The sequence below is a fragment of the Trifolium pratense genome, linkage group LG6 (assembly GCF_020283565.1).
Source record: "Trifolium pratense cultivar HEN17-A07 linkage group LG6, ARS_RC_1.1, whole genome shotgun sequence".
Classification (NCBI taxonomy): Eukaryota; Viridiplantae; Streptophyta; class Magnoliopsida; order Fabales; family Fabaceae; genus Trifolium; species Trifolium pratense.
This window is the reverse complement of record NC_060064.1, coordinates 37,680,806-37,696,030: the sequence shown is the minus strand read 5'-3', so window position 1 is coordinate 37,696,030 and position 15,225 is coordinate 37,680,806. Positions and strand designations below refer to the sequence as shown.

Below are 15,225 nucleotides of genomic sequence, written 5' to 3'. Positions count from 1 at the left end.
GTGGTTTTGCAATTTTAATTAATGAAATGAAATTGTCAGTTGATTTAATTCAGTAGAAAAACTAATTGGAATGACTCTAAGGGGATTGGATTTCCGATAAATTACAGCAGAGTGTTATAATTGATCTGGGTCATTCGCTTTCTAATCGGCGGTTGAAATCATTTTGAATTATTAAACTGTATTTTAAATCTTAATTGATCAAACTAAAATCAACATTTGTAATTGATTACTGCTTCAAACTGCATCATTATGTGACAATAGTAACTCTATCTATATCCACTTCAAGAGGTAGCGGTGAATCTGTAACAACTTGAGTCCCTTAATCTTGATTCAGTTTGAACGCGAGATAAGTAAAATAAGACCAATCAATTCTGTTTAATTTGAAATGAAATTGTTGGTAGGTTGATTTAATTCACTAAGAAAACTAATTGGAATGAGACTCGAAGGGGTACCATGCATGTGTACAAGACCTGTGTGGATGATTTTTGAATGTTGGGGTCCCAGCAATATTGATATATGGATACCATTTTTTCTTCAAAATAAATATCAACTAATTTTGCAAAGTATGGGTCCAGATTCTAAGTTTCTTTCATACAAATGGACAAATATGTCGTACTAAATTAGGTAGTATTAACCATCATTGGTGCATTGTCTTCACTCTTACTATATAAGGATAGATTCAAAAATAAAATTACTTCCTCCGGTTTTTTTATAAGGAACATTTTGAAGAAAAAAAATTTGGTCTTTTCTATAAAAATTTTGATCAATTTTCAAATGTTTTAAATGTTTGATTTCACTTATGTCCTTATTTATTATGAAAGAGAATATTAAAAATAAATTAATTTATAAGGTGCCAAAAAAATAAATTAATTTAATTAAGAGTAATTAAATAAGAATATATATGAAATAAATTTAAATTTATATAAATATTAAATGAAAAGAAATATTTACAATTTTGGTTGTGTAATTTTTTTAAAGTGTTGCTTGTAAAAAAAACCGGAGTGAATAAAAACACGTTGTTAGATTAGATATCCATAATTGCTATTGCTAATACCCAATCAATTTTACCCACGTGTCACAAATCTGGTTGCAGTCCAATACTCCACTTGTATACACATAGCCTTTCCTAAGACCATATATACTTTCTTCTTGGGATCCAAAATCCAACCACCTCAAATTCCAAGCAACAACAAAAATCAACACAAGCTAAACCAACACCATCACACAGCTCAAATCACAAAACTCAAAACTAGTTGAACTACCAATGGAAAAAGCATGGCGCAAAATCCACGGCGAAGATAATTGGGTTGGGCTTCTCGATCCAATGGACCCAATAATGAGATCCGAGCTAATCCGCTACGGTGAAATGGCCCAAGCTTGTTACGACTCATTTGATTTCGACCCATATTCAAAATATTGTGGTAGTTGTATACACCCACACCACGGATTTTTCCCATCGTCGGATCTTCCCCACATAGGGTACACTGTGGCACGTTATCTCTACGCCACAGCGAATATTAACATCCCATTTTTCTTCAAAAAATCTCGATGGCCAGATAAATACTGGAGCGAACATGCGAATTGGATGGGATATGTTGCCGTTTCAGATGATGAAACAACAAAAACCATAGGCCGGAGAGACATCGTTATCGCTTGGCGAGGAACCGTTACCCATGTCGAATGGGTAGCGAATCTTCAAAATTATCTCAAACCTATTTACAAAGACATTCCTTGTCCCGACAATGATGTTAGAGTAGAAGCAGGTTTTCTTGATATGTATACCGATCGAAAAAACAAAGATGGCTATTGTAAATACTCCGCAAGGGAACAAGTTTTAGGTGAATTGAAAAGGTTGTTAGAAAAATACTCAAACGAGGAAGTTAGTGTTACGTTAACCGGACACAGTTTAGGAAGTGCAATGGCAATGTTAAGTGCATTTGATATAGCGGAAACAGGGCTAAATGTTAGAGAAAATGGGGAAAAGATTCATGTGTCGGTGTTTTCGTTTTCGGGGCCAAGGGTTGGGAACTTGAAATTTAAAGGGAGGTTGGAATCACATTTAGGTGTTAAGGTTTTGAGGGTTCATAACAAGCATGATCTGGTTCCGAAGTCGCCCGGGGTTTTGATTAATGAAACGTCGCCGTTTTGGTTGTTGAAGATTGCGGAGGATATTAATATTCCATGGTGTTATACTCATGTTGGAGTAGAGTTGGAGTTAGACCACAAGATTTCTCCTTTTTTGAATCCAGATGCAGCTGCAGCAGATGTCCATAATTTGGAGGCCATCTTACACATACTTGATGGGTAAGTCTATAAATCACCTCAGATTTTGCTAGTGATGTAAATTGAATGCGGTAAAAATTGAATAAGCGGAGTTTCTGAGGTTCGAACTCCGACTTATTCAATTTTTACCTCATACTTAATAATTGTTTTTTGTCAAATATATATTTTAATAGTTAGAAATTTTCCTTAAAGATGAATAAGTGGAGTTTTTGAGGTTCGAACTCCGACTCTACATATATAATGCGATATTCCTGCATATATAATAATTTTTAACAATATTAATATGAGTTTAATTGTTGTGCACCGTCGGTGTAAATTATTTTTGCACATGCATCCAATGACGCGTTGCCACGTCACATAATGAATGTGACACATCATGTGTTTTTAATGACCATACATGATGTGTCGGTTTTTTATTGGATGCATGTGCAAAATAACTTTACACCGACGGTGCATATAAATTAAATTCTATTAATATAGATTTTAATTGGATTAATATTTTCTTAAATAATTAGTCAAGAATCAATTTTTACTAGTTTATAAGAAATCCTTTGTAAGAAAAAAAAAATGCTATTAAATTTGCATTATTATATGTCAAAATTGTAGTATATAGTGAAGTGATTCAATTATAATTGTAGTATGTCAAAATGCTATTAATTTTTTTCAATTAAACAAATAAATATGCCATTATATTTGATTGGATAAATATGTAAAAAAAATAATTACTCTCCAATAATACATAGAAATTATTATCTTATAATAAAGATATTTTTCATACAGAAATTAAGCTGATTGGTTTAGCTTCTATTAATGAAATAATTACTTTGCATGCATGATGAGCAGATACCATGGAAGAAACCGTGGATATGAAGCAACGACTAATAGGGACCTTGCTTTGGTGAATAAGAGATGTGACTTTCTGAAAGATGAGCACTCTGTGCCACCAAATTGGAAGGTAAATTTTTACAGGATCATGGTGAAGAATGAAGATGGACGATGGGTGCTGGCTCATCGCCCACAAGTCATTGATAGTAGCCATCATGAAGATATTGAACCTTATCTCATGCAAATAGGCATCACTTTACCTAATAAATAAAAGAGGGTATTTTTTTTTTTAGTTTCGTGTCTTCTCAATGTGGGGTCGTTTGATTTCCCTTTTTAGTCCAGTGTTCGTTTGATTTCTATCATGTTGTAGTATTCATTTGATTCAGATTGACAGATCAACTACTAGTTCAACTAGTTACTAGGTCTTCAACTATATGCAAATTTGAAGGCAAATTCATCCTTGTTTTATCACATTATTATTTGTGGACATTAATATGTCGTTTTATCGTTTTAACTTGGATATTACTAGTTTGTTCGCATATTTAACATTTTCAGTTTTAATTATGTTAAATTTGTATATAATGTATTATACCAATTTGAAGAAATAAATATCTTTTTATTATAGTAAAAAAATTATTAAATATATCATAGTAATTAAAAATATTACTCCGTATTTGCTTATAATACTTGAGGGTGTACTTATCCAAGTTGTGCATGATGTTTCCCTCATAATCGTAACACTAATTTCACGCTTCCTGCAAAATGATATGACTTCATTAACCTCTTCCATTTTTCTTGACTCTTTCTCATCTCCTTCCCAAAGAATTAAAAATTGCATACTTTCTACACCTCCACAACCTCCCAAACGAGAATTATTATTTAAAACTCCGTATCTAAAATTGGCTTATTTTAGGTTATTTATTAGCATAACTATTCTGAAATTATTTGTAAGGATATTTTTCATAAGTTCTCCAAGATGCTTTATGAAAAAAAATTTTGTTTTGTTAACTTTCTGGTTACCAGAGAAAGTGGATCTTGTAATCCGAAGTTCAGGCAAAAGGTACATAAAATCTGATTAAGAATTGTTTCATCCAAAAATTGAATTCGAGTTCTTCCAACGATTCGTTCTTTTAGTGGAGCTCTTTTAGTTGAGAGGGATTTTCTTGTTCCAAATTAGAATTTTTTTAGATTTCTTTCCACTTCAACCCGAGTGAAAACTTATATGCCCTTTTAACAGAGTAATGTTATGTTTGATCAAGTGTCCATAGCCCTTTGTCAATTGTCACAAACATTTGTTTGCTTGAAGAAAAAAAGACATGACAATTTTTAAGTGTACAAGACAACCATTCGTAGTTACTAGATATAATCTTCGAATTCTATCAAAATCAGTAACAACCAATCAAAAGATTCAAATATTTAAATGGAAGATATCAACATTTATAGTTCAACATACGAGCGGTCTCTTCTAACCAAGAAGAATTCACATTTACTCTCACCTCCAGACTTTTATGAAAATTGACCTTTAAAACTCGAAACAAGTTTAAACAATAACAAATTAACTTAAATGGCCCTAATATTGGACCAGCTCTTAATACCCACTTATAGGATAAGTGGTACCGATTCTTATTAGTTCTTGCCAAGAAACGACTCTAATGATTGAAGAGTGCATGTAAACACACCTCTCCCAAACAGTTAATTTAGGGAAACACCTCTTCTAAGAATGTTGCACGGGCAAGTATAATATAATAGACAGATCTTCTCGACTTAAATTTTATTAGAACTAAAATTATTAAACTGAAAAATGTATCCAAATTGGTTTGATACATCATTTGTGAGAGTACAACAAATAAAAATCATATATTTGAAAGTCGGAACTTAGCATAAATACACTAGTATTTTAATACAACAAATAAGGACTGAACTGTGCAATTTCTACCTTCCATGTCTTTTGGAGTTGGTTTTATAGAGACAAACCAGAATCTTCATCCTCATCAAGGGATGAAGCATAGACAAAATAGAGTGCCCATATAAAACCGAAGACACCAAACAAGATCCAACCAAGAAGGTTGTTGCTAAGGCCAAAGGGAAGTCCAGTTCCTTCAGTGCTCAGTCTTTCATCCACCAAAGCCATGGCTGCTGGGCTTGACAAAGTTGCAACAGAGATAGCTGCTATTAAGGATGCTCCCATCCCTAAGTTTGACCTGCTTTCTTGCACGTCAGGCTTTCCTTCAATGGAACACCTCACTCTTCCAACCTTAGTCATTGCTGGCAATCCTATAAAATCATGTTTGGAATTAGGAAATTGTTGCTTGATTTAATTCACTAGGAAAATTAATTGAGGAAAAAACTTACCAACAATGTTCTGGAATGAGACTCCAAGAGGTTGCTTTTGCACAAGACCTGTGCGGAGGATTGAAGATGTAGGGGTGCTAGTAATAATGGATGCCATTGTTCTTCAATATTGATTCAGGTTTCAGAGTAAGGGTAGGCAACTTCTGTTCAGACTTTTGTTTACTTCATTCAAATGGGAAAATATGTCTAATAGTTGTTATCATTGGTGCACTGTCATCCTACGCACCACACAGCGTGGATAGATTGAAAAATGAAGACACGTTGTTAGATTTTCATATCTGTAAATATCGAATCAATTTAATACACGTGTCACATAATATGTTTGCTGTCCAATAATACTTCACTGGCACAATCGTGTCTTCCTCATTAGTACTAGAACTACAATACAGGAAACAGCATATTCCTGAATACTACTATCATTCACCACGTATCGTAGTGTGGTTAATTTAACAGAAAAAGTAATTGGTTTGAAGTTTTGTGAATAATGAGTATTTCATCAAAATAATGACAGTAACACAAATAATACTTGAATACCCACTGGCCACTGCCTTCTAGCTTCATGCAACAGCAAAAAGAAGCACCATCATGCATCATTAACTCTACAATTAAAATTGAAATGATAACCGTAATTTAAATAATTATGTAAATCTGTCCTCTAAAGTAAAACATAACTTCAAGTCTGCGCAAAATCAGTGTAAACTAATGGCAAACTGTGGTGGCATGACCTGTAATAAGGTACGGGAATGCATTATTTACACAACAACGAATGGCATTTCCAAACAGCTACAGTGTCTATTGTAAGTCTTATTTGAATTGATCTTTATGGTACTACAAATTAACTAATTTTCTAAAAGAATATATGTAGAAAATTCTGAGAGGGCTTTACAAGAAGAATTGGCAAGAACAACAAAAAATCGACTAAAGCAGGCAATCAATGTGCCATCAAACTAGTCAAACAACACCTGCAAGGTAGAGTAATTTTGGGTGTTGGGCTATGCCTGGATATTGCAACGTCGCAAAATAGGGTGGTCATACTTCATAAAATTGGACCAATAACTCTTATATCTTCCCAACCCAATATCCATCCATGGCTTCCTAATTCCATCGTAGTGTACAACAGCAGCCTGCTCAATCTTATTTTTGTCAATGCCTGAGTCATAACCGAGGCCAAGAATGTGCCACCGTCTGTCCAAAACCATAATCTTGTTATAGAAGGTGAGCCAGCCTAATGGCAGACTTCCGGCATTAAACAATGGCTTTTTGGAACCCTGCAATTAATTATCCAGACAAATTCACATCAGATTATCAATGCATCAGAACTTCATAAAAAATACATTTCTGCACCATCTTACTGCCATTCAAACAATAACTTCGACACATTCCTCATTATAATCAAATATCAAAATTACAGATACAAAAACATAGCTTTGGATAACAAATCCAAGCGGTTGTTCAGTTTCAGATATTTTTTCTATTTTTTACTTTAAATTTACATAAGAGGAGAGCTAGGAAAATTTAGTTCTTATCTAAATTTAAACAAATAAATTTAGCTGTTACTCCAATTGGTCCCTTCTTCTGCTGCCTTTTAGCTGATAACGCTTAAGCCAGTATAAAAGAAAGTGTGTTGAAAAATGTGTTAAAAGAGTGTATTGCTAGTATTAGTCATTACAGAAAAGCCACCTTGTTTTTTATTCTTTTACAAGAAACAATGAAAGCATAAGAATAAAATAGTTTTACTTCTACATTACTTAACCAATGCAAGGACCCACCAGAGATTTTGGGGAAACAAAGAAAAGAACTAGATGCGTATAAAAACATATATTTCTTTAAGCATACCCTTTGCAAATATTTGTGATAGACACCGGTTAAATTATGTCTCCTCCACTGCTGCAAATCAAACAAGTTCATCCCAAATGCCCATGTGCAAGCATTGACATCAAACCTTTCTACAATGTATGGATCTGAGAAGTTTATGAGCATATCCATCCTACGAAATGAAGTTTCACCTTCCTGACAAGTCCCAACTCCTGCAATTACTTTTCCATTCATGTTAATATTCCATAGTGTGCTGAGATCTTGTTGCACCACCACATCATGATCAAAGAGTAAAATCTTATTTAGAGTGGGGAAGATATCTGGCAGGTAGAAACGGAGGTAGTTCAATTCAGAAGTATATCTTGGATCATTAGAACTTTGTTTCTTGAATGTATTGTACTTGGACAACCACTCAAAATTGTCAATGTTCTGTATGTGGATGGCGGCTTTCCCAGGAGGGTTTAATATGAACCACATTGATATTGCGGGAAAGTTGAGTGAATTGGTCACTATATGGAAAACAAGTTTTTCCTGTTCCTGCAATTTAAAAGTCATTGTCAAGCTTTCTTGCCACTATATATAGACTTAATACTTCTAAGAAGATCTCATATAGCTTTCCTATCTCACTGTCTCTTGTTTTTGCTAAAATTTAGACACTTCTATAAATTGCTAAGAAAATTAACAATGTAATAGCTCATCCCCACTGGAAAATTACTTTTTTTTTAATGGCCACTGGAATTAACAATGTAGAATAGCTCATCCCCACTGGAAAATTACTTTTTTTTTAATGGCCACTGGAAAATTACTTGTTCTTCATTATTTGACATGTATGTGATGTTATCATAACTGACTTTTTAAACAAAATATAACAATAGTTGCAATACAGTTCTTTAAGAGCAGTAGAGAAATTCCAGTAAAAAAACAGAGCAGTATAGAAATTAAGAAAGGTTTTATGTCAAAAAAGATGGGAGGTGTCTTAAAAGATTACTCCGTATATTCTCAAATATAAGCAAAAAAAGAAAACTCATAGTCAGTGGTCACTATGGGTGCGTTTGTTTAAGCTTTAAAAATAATGATTTTGTTTTGAAAAACTCTAGAGATTCTTTTTTATAGACTTTTAAAAAATCTAAAGCTACTTTCTGTTAGTTTGCTATAAAAAAATCATTTTTTTAAAATGGGAAGCTCTTACACTTAGGTTCCTTAGTTTTTTTAAAAAAATAGATTCTTGAAAAGCTATTAGGGTTAGCTTTTCATTTTGGGGTTAAAAATATTTTTTTTTTTACAAAATGATAAAATAGATTTTTTCTCAAAAGAATCTAAAACAAACGGACCCTATATTTAATGATGTCATTCCTAATATACCCTAAATTAAAACAAGTTTTATTTTCCAACGACTCTTTTATTCTTGCGGAACAAGTTCCTATGAGTCGCTTTTGAGAAATCGGATGGAACATGTTTATATAGATGCTCAGAAATTCAAATATGAAAGATGATTGTATATCTTCTTGTGCTTTTGCTGGTTTGACTGCGTGGTTGGGCAGTAAGATCTGCACTCCACAGTAATCAAAACTCCAAAGTCTAAGATAATGCTTTTTTCAAAGCATCCATTTCCTATGAAGGATAAAAATGAGATCAAGTTGCATCGTCCAATCTCACAAACTTGTTCTATAATCACCCACTTCAATTGTAAAGAATAAAGTGAAGAAAATCCTCTAGCATCAAACAATTATTATGTAGATGACATGTAGTGCAGTAAATGGAGAACACTTGAGTTGAGGGTCATCACTTGTCCAAAGCAAACCACTAAGGGACAAACTAGAAAATAACTAGATAGCTAAACTTACTAACACTGAATTTGCTAGGGCCATTTTTCTTTTTCATGAAGTTCATCAGGGTTCAACAAAAGAAAATGCACAAAACAATTGAATCAAAAACAAGAAACAAAAAGTTAAATAATTTCCAAAAACTGTATCATAATTTACCTTGGAATTTGAGTCAAAAAAAAAAATTTACCTTGGAATTAGACATGGTGGAATTAACAACCACTCCACAGGCTAGAATATTGTCAGAGAAGACGGCATAATGATAAAGTTTCGGATCATGAATCTTATTTTCATTTGGCAGCCTTCTATCCTCAGGTCTCAGGGCAAAGTAATCAGCAGTGAGTTGCATAGAAAGGCAGTGAAGACCTTTAGGGGTGGTCCTTGCAGCAAGATGAACAAGATGTGTTACTTCATGTTGCTGAGAACGAACTTGTTCTTCGGCATTATGATTCATCGCACGGAGCTTAGAAGCCATAGCAGCACAGTCTGGGAAAGCACGGCTGGCTTTAGACAGTGAAGCCCCCATGTGTCTCATTTTCTGCAAAGCACTGTGAACTTCACTTGTTTTCAGATTGAAAATATCCAGGTATTCTTTTAACACTTTTAACAACTTACTTATGTCACCATAAGTCTACACGAAAGTTATCTCTAACGTTATGTTTTTATCGCTCCAATTCTAATTTCCTATGATGAAGTCTTGTACGTTTAGTTTGCTTTAATCAGCATGGGGGATATGAAGGGGCAAATAGAAGCAAATTGAAACATACTGGAAATCAGCTGAGAAAATCAGTTGTAGTGGGATGCAGTGAAAAAAATGTTAAATTTTTAACGGACCAAAGAATTATAAATACAAGCAATAATTTCTGAACAAATTGCAAAGTTGAAGAATTACTGAGAATACTTTACCTCCTTGAAAGATCTGAACCCTTGGTAGCTTCACCGACTGCACGTTCCATCTCTCTAATTCCCAACCTCAACTCCTTCACCAAGTGTGAATTGCTGCTTGGTGGAAGAAAGCCCAAATATGCTCTGGCTCTGATAATTTGATCCTTAATCTCCATAACAGTCTGATTTGTCACTCGGCGAGACTGATGACGTGAAACCTGACGATGTTGGTTTACTGTCAAACCAGATTGCTTTGCCTTCATTTTAATATTCTGATCTGTCTTTCTTTGAGAGTGAGTTTGTATATTCTGATTACAAAAAGTTGATATTGATTACACGAATAAGTTTCTCCACAATTTATTTTACAACTATAAAGTGAGCATGCACATATGAAGTTTTCCATCTAGAATCATTATTATTTCATTGTATATATAATTCATTTTCCTGCCAAGTGCCAACTAAAGATCTATGCATCAGGACAAACGCATGGAGATGCAAAACAAATATGACATCTGGTATATACATGAAAGAGTTGAGTTTTTTGTTCTAACTATAATAAAAGCCGCAAATTTTAAGTTGTATTATTTGCTGAAAATACTTTGATATTTTTTCTATGTTTACTAGAAATACAATTATTCTCCATATGAGTGGGTGTCAAAACATTTAATGTCGGGATTATATTTAGAATAAGCTCAAAATTAAAACATTAAGTGAAGCTTCTCGACCGTGATGATTTTTGTTTTTCTCTTCTTATATATAGAACTAGAGGGAGTAATACAAAGAAAAACAAGTTATTGTGTTTAGAAATGGAATACATAAATAACGAAGAAGTCCTGCATAGGCACAAAAGCAAATGAATAGTGTTTAGGCGCGCACACATAAATATTCACATTACTTATTTATTTTTAAAATATTCATTATTAAACTCTTTTATATTTTCTCTTTCTTAATCATTGTGTGTGTGCCTAAACACTACTCATTTGTATTTGTGCCCATATTAGACTTCCTCTATAAATAATATGTGTGCTAAACAGTTGTCATTTATAACTATTTCCTTAATCTGTTTTAAATAAATCCAAAAGAAAATCAGCTCACATCTGGACATGGATATATAAGCCAAAAAAGCAAACAATGAGACCTTTTCATAGTCCAACAAAATTAGGTTTGCTTCAATTATAAAAATTGATCCCTTTATCAACTGATCAGAAAATTCCAATCGTCTGCTTAAATCACAAATTCCATGTTAGGTGCATAGTAAACCTCATGAATTACTGATTTATCAAAGTCTAAACCTTCCCACTTAGCTAGCAATTAGGCACGGATAAAACCAACCACTAGGGATGAATTCATATTTGATATTGTTCAAGCAAAATATAGAGCAATCAAATGTATCTATCTCAATTCTCAAGTTGATTGCCCATCAAAATCTCAGAATGAAACAAACACGGGATTATGCTTTTTGATAACTTTAAATCCGAATTTTAAGATCAGCAAGTAATAATACACTCCTATCTATAGTAAAATATGTTAAAGAGCAGTTAAGTAAATCTGTGTTCTCATTAAAAGTAGCACAAAGAAACCAGATATTAAGTGCAATCTATTAGAGGTGAAGCAAAATAGTCCAATTTTATGATCCAATGTCTTATCATCAATAGTAGTATTTACATTAGGCAGAAATGTCCGAAAAATAAAAACCTCAGGCACAACATAGCTCCTAGATCAGATAAGTTTTTTTTTTTGTGTGTCAATATGGTTCATTTAACTGTCATCAAATGCACCTAAAGCATTTTTCAAAAATAAAAACAATGTATGCTTTCATCACACATTAACAGTAATAACTTACATCTCACAAACATTTGCAATTAAACTTTAAAGTAATGAACTGATATTAACAGACAAGAAGATTATATCTTAGCATAGCGCTGCTACTTCCTTTAGGGAACAACTTTGTGTTAATCTTTAACGTTTAGAACAGGAAAATCGTAATCATGCAGCCTCCAGTTTATAATGACAAAAATTCAAAAAAAAAAAAAAAAAAAAAAAAACAAATTGTCCATACCTGATCTCCATCTGTGGAGGACAATCCTTTCTGCTGAGCTTCCTGGTCTTGTGTTTCATCCGTGGAGGCCACTCCTTTCTGCTGTGCTTCCTGGTCTTGTGTTTCATCATCGTCTAGTTCTGAAACTTGATTACAGTTAAAATTTCAGACAGTAGCAACAGTTTTGAGCATTTCAGTGGCATTAAATTGACCACAAAAATTAAGTAATGCACCTAAGTTACCAACCATTTTTTTCCAAAAAATTATTTCTAGACCCTTCAATTCTAGACTCTTCAGAATCATTATTGTTTTCTGAATCGTCACCAAGCGTTGAATCAACATCATCTTCTTTATAAACAACTTGCTTTGGCTCTTCTAATTCTTCTGAGTTTTCCTGAATTCCAAAAACAAAGCCCAAATTACAAGCAAAAGTTAGTTATATTTATTCTCCAAACCAATGGAAGGAAATAAGAAATATTTTGAACTATTTAACACATGATAGCAAAAGTTCTACTAATCCAATACTACATTACCTGTTCTATAGCATTTGACTTTAAAAGATCTGTTCTGTGTTTCTGCAAAAAAAAAAAAAACATTTCAATTTCCGAAGCAGAGCGTTCGATTAACAGCTGAGGTTTTACGTTACAAAAACAAAAATCTTCCAGTTTTTTTTTGACGGTCAACAACTCGTATCATTTCATTATTTAATAAAAAAGTAATACATAGAGGTAACAAGGTATAGCGACCAGACCAGGAAATGGCTGACCTAGCAAGTGTGTGAGCTACCATATTCGCTAAAAAAATCTTCTAGTTAAAATAACTAAATATGAAACTTCATATTAACCATTATTAAAACTCAATTAAGTTTGTACCAAAAAAAAAACTCAAATTAAGCACAACAAATTTCAATTCACCGACACTAGTCTACAACAGCATAAATAAAAAATGAATTGAAATAAGAAAATAACAGAACGCTTCAGAAAATTCCTTCTGATGAGATTTATTAGCATCGTTTTAAGCTATATGTGGAAATTGAGATAAATAAATAAATAAATAAATAAATAAAGTAATGAGGTTTGAGGATGAAGAATCTTACAACAGTAGATAAATCATCAAGAAAATCTGAACGGCCTGAAATGGATGAAATTGAATAGAAAAAAATGAATGAAAGTCAGAGACAGAGATAATAAAGAAATGGAAAGAGAGAATTAGGAAGATAAAGAGTTAAGAGAGTGTTGACCATCGTGAGTGAGAAGTTGAAGGCGGCGAGAGAGGAAAAGGACGGGAGCGACGACGGAGAGAGAGAGGAGACAGAGGATCAAAGTCCTCTGCCACCGATGATGATGATGAGATTGTTTCATCGATGATCGCTCCCGAAGCGCATTTGATTCAAATCAGAGATCAGAGAGAGATTTGATTGGTATAGGGTTTCTATATCAGTTGTTATTCGGTTTTTAGAGAGAGAGAGAGAGAGAGAGAGAGAGAGAGACTGGAAATAGCTTCATTCATTCATCGTCCATGTATGTTCGTTCTCTAGAAATGCCTTGTTCAATTACTCACTCTTTCTTTTTCTTCTTTTTTTCTTTTCTTTTCTTTTTTTTTTTATTTAATTTTTGAGATTGGTACCGCCAAGTAGGTTGACAGACACGGGAGAGGAACTGGAGTGGAATAGAAATAAAATAGAAGTGCTTTAAATATAAAATAAAAAAAAATAGAAGTGCTTTATTTTTTTAAATTTTTTTTGTGAATTACTCTCCGAACATAAATATAAGCAAAAAAAAATTATTTATGCGGTGTTTTAGTTAAGTGTAGTTAATTTTTTTGATTTAATGTAAAACATAACTTCATTTTACTATATTACTTATTTTGAAAAGTATAAAAATAAAATAAATACTTAAAATAAAATAGAATTAAATAAAAGTATATTAGAAATAATAGTATTAATTAGTTTAAAAATAGTTAATTTTTATTTATAATAGTAATTAAAATTTGAAATTATTTTTTTTTCTTTTTATATTTATGTCCAAAAAGTAATTAATAGTAAGACTACCTGTGGACTGCGGTTGAGTTGAGAAGCTGTACTTGAACTGTTGTACATGGAGATGATGATGATAGATATATGTGCTGTCACTCATTCATCTCTAGCAATAATCACGGTATAAGGTTTGAATTATGGTTTTCACGATCTGGCTGGACAAGTTAATATGATTAGACGATCATATTCTCTCTATCCAAAAAAAATGACATGTTTAATGACATTTATGTTTGTCAATTCACATATTTGATAGTTAATGTCTTTAATTATGTACTCTCTCTTGTCCTTATTATAAGGAACAGTTTGACAAAAACACACAGAACAAGGAGACCTATTTTTTTTATTAAAAATTTTAGAATGTTATGTTTAATTCCAAAAATAACTCTGGTCTTAATTGATTGTTGTCTCTTGTAATTATTAATATACTAAACCACTATTCTTAATTCCAATGTAACTCCTCCTATACACAAGGCTCCAATTTACGTGTCCCTTTGTTTACTAAAATTTGCCTCCAATTTTTTTGTATAGGAAATGTGTGTGTAATTAATGTTAAACATTGGAATAGGTTATATTGGAGTATACAATTCAATTCAATAAGGGTATAAAAGGAATTACTTGTTTAATAAAGCATAGATTTAAGGAGTGTTCCTTATATAAAGGACCAAAAAAAAATCCAAATTGTTCCTTATAATAAGGACCGGAGGGAGTATTATTTTTTTTTTATCAACAATAGTTTATATCATTTCATTATTCAATAAAGGAGTAATACAAAGTGGTAGAGATTCAAAATGACAGCGGCGAGGCCAAGAAATGGCCGCCCGAGCAAGAGAATGGGCAACCATATTCGCTTGCCGCTTAATAAACTTAACCATGAAGTTTGGGTTACAAATCAAAACATTTTTGATGTGATTAATAAGTAAACTAAACTCAGAACTGCCGGCGCGTAAATGATGAGTTGCATCGACCACACTTTTGGAATCTGACTCAATAATAACATGAGAAAATCCTCTTTGCCCCAAAGCCTCTAAAGCATTGAGTACTGCTATTGATTCACCTTCCAAGATAGACAAATTCCCTTCCATCCAAGTAGTCTCCGCCATGACAAAACGACCCATATGATCACGCAAGCACCAACCGGTACTTGTTTTGTTTAGCTCTTTGTGGAAGCC

At 32.8% G+C, this 15,225-nt stretch overlaps 3 protein-coding genes across 4 annotated transcripts; 1 reads left to right on the top strand and 2 right to left on the bottom strand.

Annotated features, from left to right (window-relative positions):
* Positions 1-1,048: 1,048 nt before the first annotated feature.
* Positions 1,049-3,647, top strand: LOC123893090 (phospholipase A1-Igamma2, chloroplastic-like). Its single transcript, XM_045943012.1, has 2 exons — positions 1,049-2,304; positions 3,127-3,647. Exons 1-2 carry the CDS (start codon positions 1,265-1,267, stop codon positions 3,377-3,379), a joined length of 1,293 nt encoding a protein of 430 aa, XP_045798968.1. The 5' UTR covers positions 1,049-1,264; the 3' UTR covers positions 3,380-3,647.
* A 1,217-nt stretch (positions 3,648-4,864) lies between these two features.
* On the bottom strand, positions 4,865-6,004 carry LOC123893089 (photosystem II reaction center W protein, chloroplastic-like). Its single transcript, XM_045943011.1, has 2 exons — positions 5,461-6,004; positions 4,865-5,382 (listed from the first exon to the last, which is right to left on the bottom strand). The coding sequence occupies exons 1-2, from the start codon at positions 5,555-5,557 to the stop codon at positions 5,069-5,071; spliced, it is 411 nt and encodes a 136-aa protein (XP_045798967.1). The 5' UTR covers positions 5,558-6,004; the 3' UTR covers positions 4,865-5,068.
* Positions 6,005-6,132: 128 nt separating this feature from the next.
* LOC123893088 (probable galacturonosyltransferase 6) lies at positions 6,133-13,691 on the bottom strand. 2 transcript variants are annotated; one of them, XM_045943010.1, is made up of 9 exons: positions 13,262-13,691; positions 13,118-13,152; positions 12,555-12,596; positions 12,268-12,415; positions 12,043-12,161; positions 10,005-10,291; positions 9,289-9,646; positions 7,297-7,812; positions 6,133-6,728 (listed from the first exon to the last, which is right to left on the bottom strand). In XM_045943010.1, the coding sequence occupies exons 1-9, from the start codon at positions 13,380-13,382 to the stop codon at positions 6,453-6,455; spliced, it is 1,902 nt and encodes a 633-aa protein (XP_045798966.1). In that variant the 5' UTR covers positions 13,383-13,691; the 3' UTR covers positions 6,133-6,452. The 2 variants fall into 2 exon arrangements, with proteins under 2 accessions (XP_045798966.1, XP_045798964.1); XM_045943008.1 differs by having other exon boundaries at positions 12,043-12,167; positions 13,262-13,686.
* Between the last annotated feature and the right edge of the window lie 1,534 nt (positions 13,692-15,225).